Source organism: Telopea speciosissima, chromosome 1, assembly GCF_018873765.1.
Source record: "Telopea speciosissima isolate NSW1024214 ecotype Mountain lineage chromosome 1, Tspe_v1, whole genome shotgun sequence".
Classification (NCBI taxonomy): Eukaryota; Viridiplantae; Streptophyta; class Magnoliopsida; order Proteales; family Proteaceae; genus Telopea; species Telopea speciosissima.
Window position 1 is genome coordinate 19,620,806 of NC_057916.1, and position 17,623 is coordinate 19,638,428.

General features: G+C 37.8%; 1 protein-coding gene across 1 annotated transcript; it reads left to right on the top strand.

The window, feature by feature from the left end:
- The first annotated feature begins 68 nt into the window (after nt 1–68).
- Nucleotides 69–15,673, top strand: LOC122672391 (cationic amino acid transporter 2, vacuolar). Its single transcript, XM_043869876.1, has 15 exons — nt 69–167; nt 394–630; nt 4,253–4,454; nt 4,734–4,818; nt 6,456–6,596; nt 6,680–6,798; nt 6,899–6,995; nt 8,189–8,361; nt 8,472–8,538; nt 11,647–11,805; nt 12,992–13,232; nt 14,019–14,127; nt 14,693–14,805; nt 15,266–15,341; nt 15,512–15,673. The coding sequence occupies exons 2-15, from the start codon at nt 462–464 to the stop codon at nt 15,666–15,668; spliced, it is 1,908 nt and encodes a 635-aa protein (XP_043725811.1). The 5' UTR covers nt 69–167; nt 394–461; the 3' UTR covers nt 15,669–15,673.
- The last annotated feature ends 1,950 nt before the right edge of the window (nt 15,674–17,623 follow it).

Sequence of the window (17,623 nt, forward strand, 5' to 3'; positions counted from 1 at the left end):
CATCTATCCCTGCATCCTTGAGTTGTGGTTCTGGTTTTGGTTCTCGACTCTTGACTCTTGGCGGGCAGATCGTGAGGAGACGAGGAGTTGCTTGCTTGCACGCAAGGGGGAGACTCTTTCTTCTCTTCTCCACTCCTTGTTTTCTTCCTCTTCTGCCCGTGGTAACTCTGGTAAGGGATTAAGACTTTCAGGGTGTTTTTTTTTTTTTGTTTTTTCCCCCAATTTTCTGAGGGGAGGTGTTTTTAATCTGCCCGCAACGCCAATCCTTCACTGAAAAAAGGTAAAAGCTTTGAATTTTCAGAGTCAAGACAACTATTTATATGTGGGTAGGCGGACAGGTTAATTGGTCTTGTTTGATTAAGAAATGACCCTGTTTTGATAAATCTGTGAAAAGAAGAAGAAGAAGAAGAAGAAGAAGAAGAGGAGGAGGAGGAGCCAGAAGAGTCAAAGTTTGTAATTTGATGGGGTTCGTGGTTGATTCCCAAAAAGAGGGAGGTGGTACCAGTGGTGGAGGATTCTTATGGGGATTTCGAAGTTTGATGAGGAGAAAGCAGGTGGATTCGGCTCATGGCAAGGCCAAGGGACACCAGTTGGCCAAGGAATTATCTATTCTTCAGCTCCTCGCAATTGGTAATGTTTTTAATCTCTTATCTTTCGGAGTTTCGGTTTTGGGTCAACTACCTTTCCCTCGATTGTATATGGTATTTTGCTTGTTTTGTTCTTTGCATGGATTTAGGGAGCTGCGTTATTGGTTTGATTCGTGCGATAATTTTTTCTCTGCATATGAATGGGTATGTTTCTTCTTTTAGCTCAAGCCTTGAGCCGTAGATCTCCCCAGTCCCCACTCCCTGAGGTATACCGTAATGGCAATCCGAACGTCTGCCAAAAAAGTTGGTTTGAATTATCCTTTAAATAAGGAAATCCACGTCACTTGGGAAAAAAATAAAAGAGGAAGATAACCATGAGTCACTGTGAATTCCTCTGCGTCAGAATCCATGCTAAGCTCTTCTACAATTTTTGTTTGGTCTTGAGTTGTAGATGAAATTTCTTGTTTGGTTACGGATTTCAGCTATGCAGATCAGGCATGGCTCATCCTTCACAAAGAAGTAGAGAACTTTTATCTTTGTTTCAATTTTAAAGTGTTTGCAAGTGACAACTAAGGAAGATTCTAGGTGATGGACCTCAAGTAACGACAGATTCACCTCCACATGCTTCATTTCTCGGTCCTTTTTATATTTCTTAAAACAAAGCCCCTGCAAAATATCAAGCTTCCGCTCTATAGTGTATATTAATACGGAGGGTCAGTTGCCCTGGTTATTCGTCCCAAGTTTTGTGTTTTGTGTTATCTTCTTGTTTCTTCTTTAGTTCTTTCTGTACTCTACCTTATAGGCATGGTCCAAAACCAAGGTTATAAATATTGGAGTTGGGGATTGAATCAGTCAGTGCTGATTCCAATCTGAATTGTTTGGAATCTGATCAGATTTGACCGATCCCTTTTTTTTTTTTTTTGAAACGTTGCCCACAACCCTGATGTGGAAAGAGGTAAAAACAGACTCACCACCCCCCCCCCCCCCAAAAAAAAAAAAAGAAAAAAGAAAAGAGGGGGGGTGTTAGGAAAGGGAAGGAGTAATTACAGGATAGTAGAGTAAATAGTAAATACAGATAAGTGGGGTATAGTTTGAGGTTGCAGAGGATCCAGCCCCTGCGGCCCTTAGGATCTAGACGCCACAAAGCGAGAGCCGATGGGTATCCGGTCTCATGATTGGTGCTTCCCTACTGTCCAAGTTGTTCTAGCCATTTCTTTGCTTTCTCCAGGATGATCTCTTCCTTGTTTACCATGACCGGTATTCTTGACTATTGCAAGTTCACAATGTCTAATGGATTATCTTCCATTTTTTTATTTTTTTTTTCTGTTCTCCCCAAGTGACATGGATTTTCTTATCTAGAGGATAATATATTAAGAAAGTTAGAGACATCACCAAACTCTTTTTGCTTCCATGTCGGATTGCCTTTATGGTATCCCTAATCTTAAGGGAGTGGAGAGATCTATAGCTCTCATCTTTAGCTAAAAGACTTTATATTAGCCGGAGCTCTTTGCAACATCTCTCTTTGTTTTACTGTTTTGTTCCATTTCGAGTTTTTGGTGGGATACTTGTTTCTTGGTTTTGTTGTATGTATCGATTCTCAATTATTCCCCTCTCGATGGTGTATTTTTATTTTTTTATTTTTAATTATCGGAAATCCAACCCTTGTTGTTCATGCCTACAGTTTTTTTTGTCCTTTTTTGATTTGGAGTGGTGGTGGTTTGGGGGCAATCTATGCTTTAAGCATATGTGAAGCAAACATTCTCTTACTGGTTTGCATTGTATGTAGCTGAATTATTTTTACAGGGCTCCCCCACCCCCCTCAAAAAAAAGTAGAATGAAATCCCAAAGAAAATAACCAAATTTTTTTTTTAATGGTAGAGGGCTAAGAATAATATAATTTAGTTATGTCACGAGTCTCATGACTAGGGGTGTAACTGGGCTGGGCTGGGTTTTTATGTCTAGCTGGGATACCTCAGCCCAGGCTGGCCTTGCCAAGCTCAAGGTAGGCCGGGTTCGTCCCTATTTTTGTCATTTTGTGTTATGTTTTACCCGTAAAAAAGGGGAAATCTCTTTGTAACCAAAGTTGGTGTAAAAGTTGTTGTAACCTGACTTCTTTGCCCTTCTAGTATAGCACACTTCTTTTTTCAACGAGGTTATTATCCTGTCATTTCACATATCTTTTCGAAAAGCGTGTAAGACAATCACAACTCCTGAAAATGACGTAACAGCAGGTCTCTTTCAAATTATTATGAATACCTTTTGTTTTTTACCCCTGCTTAAAGAAGTTTTGCAAATAAGACAAATAGCAATCAACAGTAGGTTGCAACTTCTCAGTTCACCACCTTGGTTACAACAAGATGGACCCAAAATAAAAATAAAAAACTTTTCAACCTAATTGTTTATAGAAATTTTCTTATTGACACCGCTTAAGGTGTCAAATAATTTGTAACCTTATATTCCCTTTTAGTATAACACATTTTTTTCTTCTTCCAATGAAGGTAATTACTATCATTTCACAGGTATACTCGAAAAATGTGCAAGACAATGACAGCTTTTGATGATGACATAATGCTAAGTTCACTTTTAAATTATTTTTGAAAACCATTTTTTACCCCCAACTTAAGGACCTTTTGAAAATAGGATCAGGGGCAATTAAATGAAGGTTTCAAGTTCTAAATACACCTATAGAGATGTCGTTTAAACAGTCCCTTATTTATATGTTTAATATATGGTGAATTATTATTGTCACAAAGGTCTGTTATTTTCAAAATGTCACAAGGCATGTATTCTACCACGTAGACAGATGATGTGTCTATTTGGACTGTTGGGTAGGGAGAAGATGGTCTAGATTAGCGACGTGTCAAATTTCGAAATCTAATTCAATCAAATACCCCGTTTCTATTGGCATGCATCTCGTATTCTCGTGGTGTATATCCATGGATGCGTACTAATACTCTAAACATACTCTGCACTCTCCCACCTCAGAGAGGGAATAGACGGTTTAGATTGAAAAAAATGTAAATATGGATGGTTCAGATTTGTCTTGTGATTTCTGGAAATGCCTTGTTCCTTTGTTACATTGATAAATACCTTATATATAATCAATGATGCGTAAAGCTCAATTCAACTCAACCCAGCCTTATCCTAACTAAATGGGGTCGGCTACATGAATCCTTTTTATCCAATCAACTATATTCAAAGCCATACTTGTTACTAGTCCTAGGTTATGCATGTCTTTCCTCACCACTTCTTCTAGAGTCATTTTAGGCCTAGCCCTGACTCTTTTAGCTCCTTCAATCTGAATCAAATCACCCTCTGTATTAGAACATATTCTAAGGCCTCAGTTGCACATGTCCATGCCACCTCAAACGATTTTCTCGCAACTTATCATGATGCATATAAAATGTAAATTATGATAGGTAAACCATGGCCCTTATCTTGCAGGCGTATAAAATGTAAATTATGATAGGTAAACCATGACCCCATTAAGTTGGGATAAGGCTGAGTCCTAAAATTTTCAGGCGGGCTCGAGCTTGCTTGGCCAAAACTGGCACCCCTAGTCATGACAAAGTCTTACGTGAGTCACTGACCAATGCTCGTAATCCTTTATTCGTTGACTTATTTGCTTATCTTCTTGACATTGAGTTTATTGTTAATCTCCATAGGTGTTGGATCGACTATTGGGGCTGGAGTTTATGTTCTTGTTGGGACAGTTGCTAGAGAGCATTCTGGTCCTTCCCTTGCTCTTTCCTTCCTCATAGCAGGAATAGCAGCTGCTCTTTCAGCGTTTTGTTATGCAGAGCTTTCTAGCCGCTGCCCATCTGCTGGGAGTGCCTACCATTATTCATATATTTGTGTTGGAGAAGGGTAATCTTTGACTTATTTTATAATTTCTTTCTTACTGCCAATTTCATGTTTCTTTTCGACAGTTTAATAGACTGTTTGTTCATCATGTTATGTTATTATTTTTGTAATAAGAAGAAGAATGCCCAAACAATGTCAATTCTATCTCCTATGTTTGTTGATCATGAATTCATGATTAATATTTGCCAAAATGGTTATGACATGCTCCTATTGCCTTTTCTTTGGGATTTTGATATCTTCCACTGCCAGTTAATTTGTTCTTTATCTGTTAAATGATTGCAGTGCTGCTTGGATGATTGGTTGGGCTCTTATACTGGAGTATACCATTGGTGGCTCTGCAGTTGCTCGTGGCATATCTCCAAATCTGGTACAGAATGTCAATCCTGTCTTAGGATTTTCTTCTATTTATATGCATATATTTTAGTGAGTTTTTGTTTCTTTGGAGTTGCTTTGTCCATTCTATTTCATTTGAACGCTGAACCTTTTTTCTATATGGGCAATGGCTTTTTGAACAATCCACATAGGGAGGCTTTCCTACACAGTTAAAAAACTTGGCGATATCTTTCTGAAATTTCGGTGATTTCTACATTGCCGAGATAAAATGCTACACGAATCAGGAATTCAACACTGTTCCGGTCGAAATTTCGGTCTTGTCTACATTGTAGAAAAAAATGCACTGTTTCGGCCATTTGCCCTCTGAAATGGCCAACCGAAACTAATGGCAAAAAATGCACTGTTTCAACAAAATTTCGGTTAGGCTGAAATGAGACCGAAACCCGATTTTTTGAACTATGTTCCTTAGTGGCTCTATATCCACCACATGGCAGATCAGGAGGGATTCAAATTCTATAGACATGGGAGGGCCTAGGGTTCCCTGCTCTACAAATTCAAACTGTTCAAAAATAGTTGAAAAGAAAAATGGCTGAAAATACAAGGGACCTTTCCAATATATGGGTGGTATGTGATTGAGTTTGGCTCTCAAAATGGACAGGTGGCAGTTCCAGATGATACCCTATCTCTACAATGTCATGAAAAAAAAAAATAATGTCTCAGTGCACGAGGCTCCCACTACGGCAAAGTTTGGGATGGGCAAATGTACACATCCTTACCCTCTGCTTCGCAGGAGAGGCTGTTTCCAAAATTTGAACCCGCAGCCAACAGATTGCAATAGTGCAACTTAACCGTTGCGCCAAGGCTTTCCCACTGAATTACCTATTTGCCACATCAGCCTTCCACATCCAAGGTGAAACATGTAGGAAGGCCTCCCTGAGTGGCTTGTGCAGAAAACCTTTTTCCTTGAGATATTTTACAGGATCTGATTATATATATAAGTAACTTCATTGTTTAGATGATTCTTTTTTGCCTAGAAGATTGAGTAAGCCATAGGGGACATCACAGGTAAGAAATCAGGTGAACACCGAGGAACTGGACACTTGAAAATATAGGTCTTTATCAGGCTTATTCTTAGGATTAGCAAGGTGGTCTTCTACATTGGGGAAATTGGTTTTCACATATTTTTAGAAGTGGCTAAAGTATAATCAAATGCATTCCATTTTTTCTGAGTTCTGAGGAGCATGCATTCCTTAGTTCAGAGTTTCTTAGGTATTGTGTAGGAGGTAGAAACTGATGCTTAGTGTATTCTCATAAGTCCAAAGATTATAAATAAAAAGAGTCTCCTTGAATTAAGGAGCCCAAGGATAAGAAAAGAGAAAGTCTTGTTGTAACCAAAGTTGGAGAAAAAGTCTCAGTTCACAAACTTGGTTACGACAAGATGCAAGCATAAATAAAATGACCTTCTTCTTAAACTACCTCCAATCCTTTTAGGAAGACTAAGAACTTGATCAGAGGTTAAAGCAGGATTACAGCAAAGGCTCGGACTCTAAATCTTGAATACTATGAACATTTGTGGGAGTTAATTATGAAAGGTCTTTTTTTTTGCAAAAACTTTTGGTGAATCCTTGACTGTTATTGTTATAATTCTTTTTCTTTTTTCCCCCATTTTAGGCATTGTTCTTTGGGGGGCCAGATAGTTTGCCTGTTTTTTTGGCCCGTGTACAGATTCCCGGGCTTGATGTCGTGGTTGACCCATGTGCTGCCATCCTTGTCCTTGTGGTCACTGGACTCTTGTGTGTGGGAATTAAGGAGGTATTTATCAACAATTCCTTTCGTTGCCATGGAAGTTTAATTCCCATTTTATGGTCCTTCAATTCAAGCACTTATTCTTGCAGAGTTCGCTTGTACAAGCTATTGTAACAACAGCAAATATGTTTGTCATGGTTTTTGTCATAATAGCTGGAGGATATCTGGGTTTCCAGACTGGTTGGGTAGGATATGAAGTTCCTAATGGGTAATGACTCATGTTGATCTGTACTCTTTGTTTAATAATTTAGTCTTGTCCTGATGGCAGCATAGCAGCATACTTGATCATTCTCTTTTCATCTTTTTAGGTATTTCCCCTATGGAGTAAATGGGATGTTGGCTGGGTCTGCAACCGTCTTCTTTGCCTTCATTGGTTTTGATTCAGTTGCCAGCACTGCTGAGGAGGTATATAAGATATGTTCTTCTGGTATCATAAAAGTTTCTTAAGTTAAGCTTGAGACTCCTTGGCTGCACCCCCCCCCCCCCCCAAAAAAAAATCCCCAACAGTTTCTCTTTTGCTTAAATGAGTATGAGTGTTTTAAAATGAGGAAACGCGACTAACTTGGCAGCCAGATACGACTAATCTGGCCTGCTTTGCTAGCAAGTCAGTACGGAAATAATTTGTAATTATGAATTAGTTGGGGGGGGGGGGGGGGGGAAGAGAGAGAATTCAAGAAAAATAGATAGGCATATATTAATCATAAATCACCCCTGGAAAACAATTTACACAATATTAACGTTATTCTAAAGCATACAAGTTTAAAAATGTGAGAGGGCGGGGCTTGGTGCAATGGTAAGGTTGCTCCATTGTGACCAAGTCACGGGTTCGAGTCTGGAAACAGCCTCTTTGCGAAAGCAGGGGTAAGGCTGTGTACATTATGACCCTCCCCAGACCCCGCTGTGGCGGGAGCCTTGTGCACTGGGTACGCCCTTTTTTACAAGTTTAAATTTTAAATATATGTAACAAACAATCCCATGCACTTTAAAAATGAAACCGCAAACATAAAAAACCTTAATCAAATACATAACCTGATACAAATAAAAATAGCAAAGCAAAGTAAAAAAATGTCCATAGTTCGACCGAGTAAATCAGCTGATCGGCCAAGTAAATCTGTTTAGATTAACGTACATGAAAATTTTAACCTTGACTTGAGTTGACTCGGGCAATTGCCTAGTGAATTGGTTGATCTTTCTGATCTGGATCTCTTGGTCACTGAGTTGGAAATTCGAGTTAAAGAGGCAGAGTTAGAGGGGTGATCCCGCCAGCAACTTCGCGATCCCGAATTACTTGGCCGATTCCTGTGTTGAACCGTTGAATTTTAAAACAGTGGTTTTAAACACTGGTAACCTCAGTAGAGAGAACTCAGAAGAGTATTGCCTCAAATTCTCTATGACTTCTGTGATTCTTTGACCTTGTAGGGTTGGATACTAAACATCTTTTTATTTTTTATTTTTTTAAGTTGACGCATCTTTTCCACCACAGGTTACTGATAAATTGAATTAAGTGCTATAGACAACTGAACCACTGATATGCTTAGTAATCTAAAAGTATTCTAAGCTTGCTTTACTTTACTAAGACTGTTAGATGTCCATGACAGGTGAAGAATCCTCAAAGAGATTTACCACTGGGTATAGGGATTTCACTTTCTATTTGTTGCATCTTGTATATGCTGGTTTCGGTTGTTATTGTTGGCCTAGTACCATTCTATGCGATGGATCCAGACACCCCTATCTCCTCTGCGTTTGCTAGCCATGGGATGCAGTGGGCAGTGTACGTTAAAATTTCTCTTGTAATATGTGGTCATTTCAGTCTTCATCATAAGTTTGAGACATTTAAATAAAACACAATTGGTTTCATTTTTGCCTTATTGATAATTACAGGTATATAATAACAGCTGGAGCAGTTACTGCACTCTGCTCAACGTTAATGGGTTCATTGCTTCCACAGGTAAATTATTGGTCAAGACTATAAAATTTTAATAGCTGCAGCATATTTTGTTAACTTATAAAGCTTGTTTTATTTATATATTTATTATTATAGTACTTTCTTTTGTTTTGAATCTCCATACAATTCTTGGAATTGGTTGGCTGTTGCCAATGGCCAATATTTTTTCAGTTGGTGCTGTTGAATGCGTATATCTTTGAGTCAATAATTTGGAACCAATAACTTGTAACTGGTGCAGCATGAGATTTTGTTTTCCCCCTTTTTTTAGTTCTAAGTAGCATAATATGGCACTCGTACTCAATGTATCTGCTCAGCAAGTTGTGATACATATAATAGTATTGGATACTCTATTTGTAATGCTACACAAGATATTGTATTTTTTAACTCCTCATGATTTTCTTATCTGTCGTGCAAGTGGAAATTTGAAATCATGATAATATTGTATGACCCAATTTAAATAATGCATTGCTCTGCGTAAAACATGATGAAGAAGTCTGTTGCTACTGGGATTACCAGCTCTTTTGAGTTGATACATGCAAATATTCTTATGGTCTTTTTTCAATTGCTACATAGTGGTTGAAGATACTTGATACTTTTGTTACATATATATCCGATTCGTGACAGATATAATAAAGATTTGGATTTTTTAAAAGCTTATATGGCAGAATCAAATAGAGCTTGATGAGTCCATAAGGTAGTGAGGTCTCACGGTGCCATAATTTAATTAGCAATGCCTCCTTTTGATCAATACCAAACAACAATAAAAGTTTGAGCAAGAGAAAGGATCGGGCTTACTGGTTTTTATACCATTAAGGAATTAAGTGTGCGAACATATTTTACCTGGAGAATCCATGCTCTGTGAAATTATGATAATGGGCATCTCATCTGTACAAGATCTCGACATATCAAAGCAGTTCCAGCCACATAGTTCAACATAAGTACTAGATTAGCTCAGGGAGAACTAGTTCAGGTTTTAGAAAATTAAAAACTCAATTTAACCATGCCAAATCCATATGGGAAATGAATATTTTCCAATTTGTTTCATGATGTGGGAAAGTCAAATACATCCAAGTTCACATCAAACACCACTAGACTGCTTGAACCCTATGAAATCGTATTGGTCACCTCAAACTTGTGAATGGATTTGATTGGAAACAGTCGTCCTATCTTTAGAAAAATCTTGTATTGTGGCAGGGAAGGATGCTTCAATTCTATCACTTCTTTTACTAATGTCTCTTTTTTCTGGAATTTTTCTTTGTTGTTTCAATTATACCCATCTCAAGGGTTGGATTGAATAGTGGTGTGATGATTTGGACAATCTGACCCAACTAGGGATACCAACAGAGTGAATAAGCATAGTTGCTATCCAAAGGATATTTCATCCAAGTATTCCAATTCAAATCATTCAAGGGTTTATCCCAGGTCTATTCCAGTAATATTCAATGAGTTTTATGATATATAAATTTTAATAAAATAATATATAATTTTTAGTCTTATGAAAATTAAATAAATATATTGTTTGATGTATAAATATTAAATAATTATTTGTACTCTTAAATTATATTGGAAGTGCATGTCTGAGTTCATTTCTGGTGTCCGATTGTCCAGATAGATAAGTATTCGTGTAAATGGATATGAATGGGAAGCAGGTCCAGATTTTGGACTATCCCTTTCTTTAGACAACCAAGGCCTGACAATATCATTTTTTTGTATAATATTTATGTATTGGTTACTATGAATAACTGAAGTATGTAGCTTGGTGGTTTGGGATTGTTTAATATTAGGAGAAATGTGTGAATTTAAGCTTTAATGGGGTCATTTTAATATGTTTTCGGCTTGACATAATATATTCATCAAAGTCCAACATGATCCTTACCCAAGCTAAAGCTGGGTTTGGATTAGATAAAGGTTGTTCCAGGTTTCTTTATCTCTGAGGTTCTGATTGTAGTTGTCAGCATGGTTCAAGATCTCAGTTTCCAAGACGAAACCTGTATTTACTACTGTATTGACCAGGTTTCGACCAAAAAAGAACAAGTTTGGACTTTGGACCAATTTTGACCAGTTTCAGTAGTTTCGACCAGTTTCGATAGTTTTGACCAGCCCATGACATGTTGAATTTTGCCCAAAATATACCAGGTTTCGACTGAAACCTGGGAAATCTTGGTTTCCTGACTGGTCAAGACCGAGATTTAGAACCTTGGCTCTCAGCCCTTCTAACCATTGAGTAATCAATATCATTGCCATGTACTAGTAATATCACATGATTCAGAGGGCTGGCTACATGGGATGATATTTATTCTGTAATCTCAAACATAGTTTAATCAACTCCGTTTGAGATTCAGAGCAATGTTTGAGATTTTGCCAGGGTGAATGATTTTGACGCATAGCTAAACAGAAATATTTCACCAATTTCGACAGGTTGGGCTCAAAATTTTGGTATTTGCCAATTTTACCCGATGTTGACCCTTGGGCAGACATAATTATTTTTCCAATTTCGATGGTTTCGGTCAAAATTTTCAAATATAAGATACAAAATGATTCATACCACAATTTGTTCTTTGGACAACAAAGTGTTGAAGTACTTTAGCAAGTCTGTGAATGAGATATGCAGCAGTAACAACATCTCCTTTGGACACTACTGAAATATCGAGAAGGGGTGTTTCCTTTGATCTTATTCATATTAGACTCTACTAATTGAAAGTTTAAATATTTATTACCAGAAGTTTCTCAATCTCCATTGAAAATTTAATTATTCTCGTTATTTTGCCTGCCTTTTCTTGAAATCAGTTTGAATCATTGTGATGAAGAATGTTATACAATAGATATTAGCTTATGACCATAGAAACTCAAAAATATGCAAATTCTATTGATGGTATTATGATATTTTTATTACAATGTGGACATAATAATCTTCTTCAATCCAACTGTCTTCAACTTTGTAAGATTCAGGTTCATGGGCTGTGCTTTTCTTTGGTCGGACTTTTGATTGGAGTTTGCTTTAGTGAATAATTTGTGGTTTCAATGTGCTTGTTTGCTTTAGAACAGTCTGTGAACTCTTTAGTACTGATGGGATTTGGATTGCATGGTTGTCTTTTTCATAAAATGTCTCAGCCTCGAATCTTGATGGCAATGGCTAGAGATGGATTGCTGCCGGCTTTTTTCTCACGCATTAATGAAAGAACTCAAATTCCTGTCAACAGCACGTTAACGACTGGAATCTGTGCTGCAATTCTGGCATTTTTTATGGATGTTTCACAATTGGCAGGAATGGTATGTTAACATTATCTCTTGCTCCTACACCCACTCTTGGTCTTGCTGGATGCTTTGGGTGCTATGATCGTATGACGACTCACATGGAATGTAGGAGATCTACCAAATATTGCAATATTGGATGCTAATAACCATTTTGGTTAAAAGCTGCTGCCAGTCACATATGTCTGATAGTTTAAACCCCAAAGTAGTTTCTGGGTATCCAACATTACAGTTAGTATGATCCATCTTATATTGTATCAAACCCTTTGAATGTATGCTACATGGATAACTTGGTAAACACTCTACAGTCAACTAGGAGTTCTCTATGGATTTTTTTTTTTAATTTGAAAAAGATATTTATAAAAAATTAATTGCAATTTGACTGTTAAACTTTCTGAAGATCTAGTATGTTTTTACAAATATATAAATAAATAAATAAATAAATAAATTATATATATATATATATATATATATTTATAGTTAATTTTTTAAATCCTTCTTCTGGAATTTATTTTCTAGGTTTTTTAATTTGGAAATTAAAATGGCAGGTACCTCTTCTTTACGTCAGGAGATATTATTTAATGAACTATAATAAACGGGAGTAAATACATAAAAGTATGAAAACACTGGGCGCAGGCACAAATCTATCTAAGCAAAGTATGTTGCTGCTAGTTACAATGTGGCTGAATCTGTAACTAGAACTAAGAGACCAAAATTGAAGTGGAAAATGATCAAAATAGTCATACCAGACCAAAATTGGCTAAAATGGATAACAAAGTTTTCTGGATGGATATTGCTGTTAAGTACTCAAGGAAAAATCAGGATTTTTTGATTAAAATGAAGTAAATGAAGTGAATGTAGTATTAAGCTAGGGATGGAAACCCTTGACCTCACCTGATGATTCATCTGACCCCCCCCCCCTTTTTCCGGTCTACCCTAAGGGTTTTTACTTGGAGCAGGGGGGATGAATTGTAAGCTTCCATTCCTTGACCTCACCTGATGATTCATCTGACCCCCCCCCCTTTTTCCGGTCTACCCTAAGGGTTTTTACTTGGAGCAGGGGGGATGAATTGTAAGCGGTTTGGTTGGATTTCTTTCTAGCATGACCAAATTCAATCTCACCTGACCCAGCCCAACCTATGACCACTATACCACATGTCTTGTCAATATCATATGAAACTGAGCCTTACTTTTTTTTTTGCAGGTCAGTGTGGGGACACTTCTTGCATTCACCATTGTTGCAATATCTATCTTGATTCTTAGATATGTCCCACCAGACGAGGTGCCCCTTCCATCATCACTGCAGGATTCCATTGACACAGTATCTTTGCAGTACAGTAGTATTACGAAGATTGATGGGGGAATCCCAAAAGATCCAGCTGGTGACTCTCAGGGCAACTCGGAAGAATCCATTGAATATCCTCTTATTGTGAAAAGTGGTCAAGGTAAGATAAGTTGGATTGCCCATTTAGTATATTGGCTGGAGGGTCTTGGTCCGGGGCCACATAACTTGAGATCTGGGGACAGGACCAGGATGAGACACTGAATTTTGTCAGAGGTTGTTTTTGCCAGATGTTAGCAAGATCAGATGAATTGTCACCATTTGGTCTTTAATTCTCCTTTGGATCTATAAGAGCACTTCTTTCCACTATCTTGAGGGAAATAATATGAAAAATTCATTCTTTTGATCACTGGGCAATGCTCTGAGGTAGACCCTTAGTGATGGGTTTTATGTTCCAAATTTGAGATAGGGGGAATGCTATCTGGGCCTTGGTTCATTCTTACGTCCTCTATCTCATATGAGCAATGCAGTGGCTATTGATGGGAGTGGGGTTGGTGTGCAGTCGTCTATTCAGTGGTCAGATTTGGATGTTCTGTTGCCCCTTTATATTGTTCATATTAGATCTCACGCAATTTCTCACATTCTTTTTGAATGGTCAAAAGTGTATAAGAATGGGTCCAAAAAGTCACATTTATCAAATTAACTGGTTTATATGGGGCTTGGATTATCTGCTAGGTGGGGACGTTCATACTGCTTTCTAGCTCAGAATGCATGCTGTATTTTTTCCATATATTATCTTGCATCGCTGTTAATACACCATCTTTTGTATCTTCCTCGTATATTTGTTTCATCATGAAAAATTGTAGCACTTAGTCTCTCTAGCTTCTAGCTTCCAGCTTCCAGCTTCCAGGGTTCGCTAAAAGTTTTACTATGCTTTTTGTTTATTCAGATAAATTGGATGAACAAAAAAGGCGGAAAATTGCTGCTTGGAACATAGCATTTGTATGTGTTGGCGTGCTTATCCTCACTTCAGCAGCATCAGCCGAATACGTTCCCAGGTAATTTGTGCTTGGAAAGCTTTCCTGTTTTAAGAGCTCAGGTTGATATTTTCTTATGTATTCCAGGTTAGTTCAAGGTCCTTAAGGCCATTGAATGCATTTCTTCCATGTTTGATGTGGTTATATTCTTAGTGTGGAGTCCATTCAAACTTCATCCCTAATTAGAAGACACATTGCCTCTGCTTCAATCATGCACTTTTTGTGGCTAAGTTGAGGTTGTTACCCCAAGTCCTGCTCATATGATTAGCATTGTCTCTGCTTCAATCATACACTTTTTGTGGCTAAGTTGAGGTTGTAACCCCAAGTCCTGCTCATATGATTAGCACAAAGTTCCTTAAATGCTAGGAACCAGCTTATCCTCAAAATGCAAGTGCTATGCATAAAACTACCTGATGCAGCCCATGAATGTAGCTTTGACTGATAGAGTACTGAATATTAAAGTTAGAAGGGTGATGTAGTGGAGGGTTGAATTATATAGTTTTAGGATTCAGTTGATTGGTTCTGATTTGATATGTTAAATGGGTGATATGAATGCCCCACTCCTGATTCAGTTTCTTTTTCTCAGTATTCCTCGCTTCACTATGTGTGGAGTTGGTGGTGCGCTTATGTTGTGCGGCCTGATTGTTCTTTCCTGGATTGATCAAGATGATGCAAGGCACAGCTTTGGACACACAGGAGGTATGCTGTACTCTATATGCACACTATCATTTTCTTTTTTTTCAGACCGAGTTACAATACCAAGGATGACGTTTGACTAGACAACAAGCCTTTTTTTTTTGGGTTTATGAGAGAGGGTGGGCCTTGGTGCAACGGTAAGGTTGCTCTAGTGGTCATGGGTTCGAGTCTGGAAACAGCCTCTCTGTGAAAGCAGGGGTAAGGCTGCGTACATTATGACCCTCCCAGACCCTGCAGCGGCGGGAGCCTGGTGCACTGGATATGCCATTTTTTTTTCTGCTACTGTATGTGCTGTGAATGGATATGAATTCAGATTCAGCATTTGATGGGCTTTCCAAGAGAAGACTATATGTCCAGCCACCTGTACTGGAACTAAATGTTCCTTGCAATCACAAAATTGTAATGTCAAAGCAACAGCTTGTGAGCTAAAATTGATGGGTTTGAACTGTTCAAACCTCTGCAGGTTTTATGTGTCCATTCGTTCCGCTCCTACCCATTGCCTGCGTCCTCGTAAATGTGTACTTGCTGATAAATCTTGGGTGAGTACACCATTACTCTTTTACTTTCGTTTTATGTGGTTGACTTACCATCAGGTTCCCTTATTGGTTATTTCTAGTTGAACCAGTTGCCATGTTATATTCATGCTATACCCATCAGGGCATGGGGCTCTTTCGATGTTTTCTAATCCAATACATTTCTCTGAACTCAGGGCTGGCACATGGATGCGTGTATCAGCATGGATGGTTATTGGAGTGCTTGTGTATCTGTTCTATGGGCGGAGCCACAGCTCACTATTGAATGTGGTTTATGTTCCGGCAGCCCATGTTGAGGAAATCTACCGCAGCTCTACAGATGATTTGGCTTAGGCAAAGACATCCCAGGTGCTGTCTGTATCCTTATTCCGGGATCTGACACCATCCTGCTTCTATACAACAGATACCTTGGTGGTATCCTTGATACCAATTTCCTTTTTCTTTTATCCTCTTCTGTCCTAGCCTAGTAACCTTATTTAGTCGGACTGAGGTAGTTTAAGCCAAGGTTTAAAAACTTAGAATCGGGGCAGGATCAGGATCAGTCAGTCAGACTCAGCTGGAATCGGCTTGACTAGCTCAAACTCGGTTGGCTCGTACACTTAGAATTGAGGTTAATCAGAATCAACCGGGAGCCAATTCCAAGTTGAATCGTTAGATTCCGCCAATTCTAATTCTAGTTTTAAAACAATGCTTTAATCTCAGTCTACTGTTTGTACAGGTATATTCTGGACAGCATGAGGATGTATTCAATTATTGTGTAAAAATATGTAAATAGCTAGCAAGTTGAAAAGATGTAATACTTAGGTCGACTTGCGTGGAGAATGTCCACCTTGTTGCTACTAATAATTATAAAGGTTTGGTGTAAATTGATTCTTCTTTGGGTTTTTTTCACCAAAACCATTTGTTATATTTTGGGAGCAATATCTGATCTGAATCAGTAATAGTATTGAGGTTAGAGGGTTTGGGGGAGATATAATATGTTCACTTGCACAAGCTTGAATCACATGGGCATAATTGTTATGGTGGATGACCCAGTGATCATCTTCCTGTAAGGTCAGTATTCTACCCAAACGGGGGGGTGGGTTACTAGGTCAGATGGAAAATGAAGTAAAAGAAGTGAATCTTCAAACCATGACTCTTGAAATGGTGTTCACTTAATTTCAATTATTAGCAGGGAAGGAGGGTTTGTTATTAAAGTGGTAACCAATTCCTGCTATTTGCCATCTGGGTCTGAGAGTGTTAAATTTCTTTTTTTTGGGGTTTTTTGTTTTTGGATTTGGGCCATACATTAAGCTTCATGTTTTGTTTCCGGGTAAAATGCAAGTAAAAGAAAAATATATGATTATCAGCGTTTCAATCAATAAATAAACCTTTATGTTTACCCTTTCTTCTCTTTGAATCGATATTATTATATTTCAATTCTTTCCAGATACCTCTAAAGAGAAACACCAAATCGGGTCTCAAATTGACAGGTTAGTGTTAGTTTTACTCTTTGAATAAGAATCCATTTTTTTAAAAGATCTTTGCTTTTGTGCTTTGGTTGGTCGGCCGAAGTCAAGAAATATTTGAATTATGATTCACACTTACTATTCGGACTTCATGATCGGATTCCAAAAGATTTTCAATTTTTCAAAAAGTTAATAAGTTTTAAGTTTAATAAATTTTTTCTTTCAAAGTCTTGAACCAACCTTTGCTGGAAATAACCTTAATCAAACCCTTCACAATAGACTTTTTTTACTTTCCCTAATCAAGATATGCCCTATATACAACAGAAACAGTCATGGTAATTGATCAGATCTTGGTTTTTACAATGGACTAACATTTTGGGGCAGTGAAAGAACCTCAAACAATACTATTTTTGTGGGACTGGAGGGTGTAGTAAGATCATAGATTCTTCTTACTCTTTTTATGTTCATGATAATTTGATTGAAGTCACTATTATAACTAGAACACCTGCAATACCTGAGATGCTCATAACATTAAAGAACCTTAGAGGTAAGGGTTTTTTTTTTTCGAAAAAAAAAAAGAAGAAAGAGGAGAGAGGATGACACATGTTGGATACCCTGACGGCGTGCCTAGCCTTATCCCTAAATTCTTATTCCCCATCTTTTTGACTCTTCTTGTCTATTCTCTCCTCTTTTTTAAATTTTCCTTTGCATCCAATAAGGCAATAACCTAATAATACTTGCAGTACCTCCTTCCCTCTCTCAATCAAATCCAAAGGAACTTTTTCCAAAAGAAATATTCTATTCTTTAATGTTATAATAGGGCATATCTTAATTTTTGTT

Coding starts and splice junctions, on each gene's coding strand:
- LOC122672391 (XM_043869876.1), top strand. CDS start 462: ATGGGGTTCGTGGTTGATTCCCAAAAAGAGGGAGGTGGTACCAGTGGT. Junction 11,806..12,991: donor TTTCACAATTGGCAGGAATG/GTATGTTAACAT, acceptor TTTTTTTTGCAG/GTCAGTGTGGGGACACTTCT. Junction 14,128..14,692: donor TCAGCCGAATACGTTCCCAG/GTAATTTGTGCT, acceptor TCTTTTTCTCAG/TATTCCTCGCTTCACTATGT.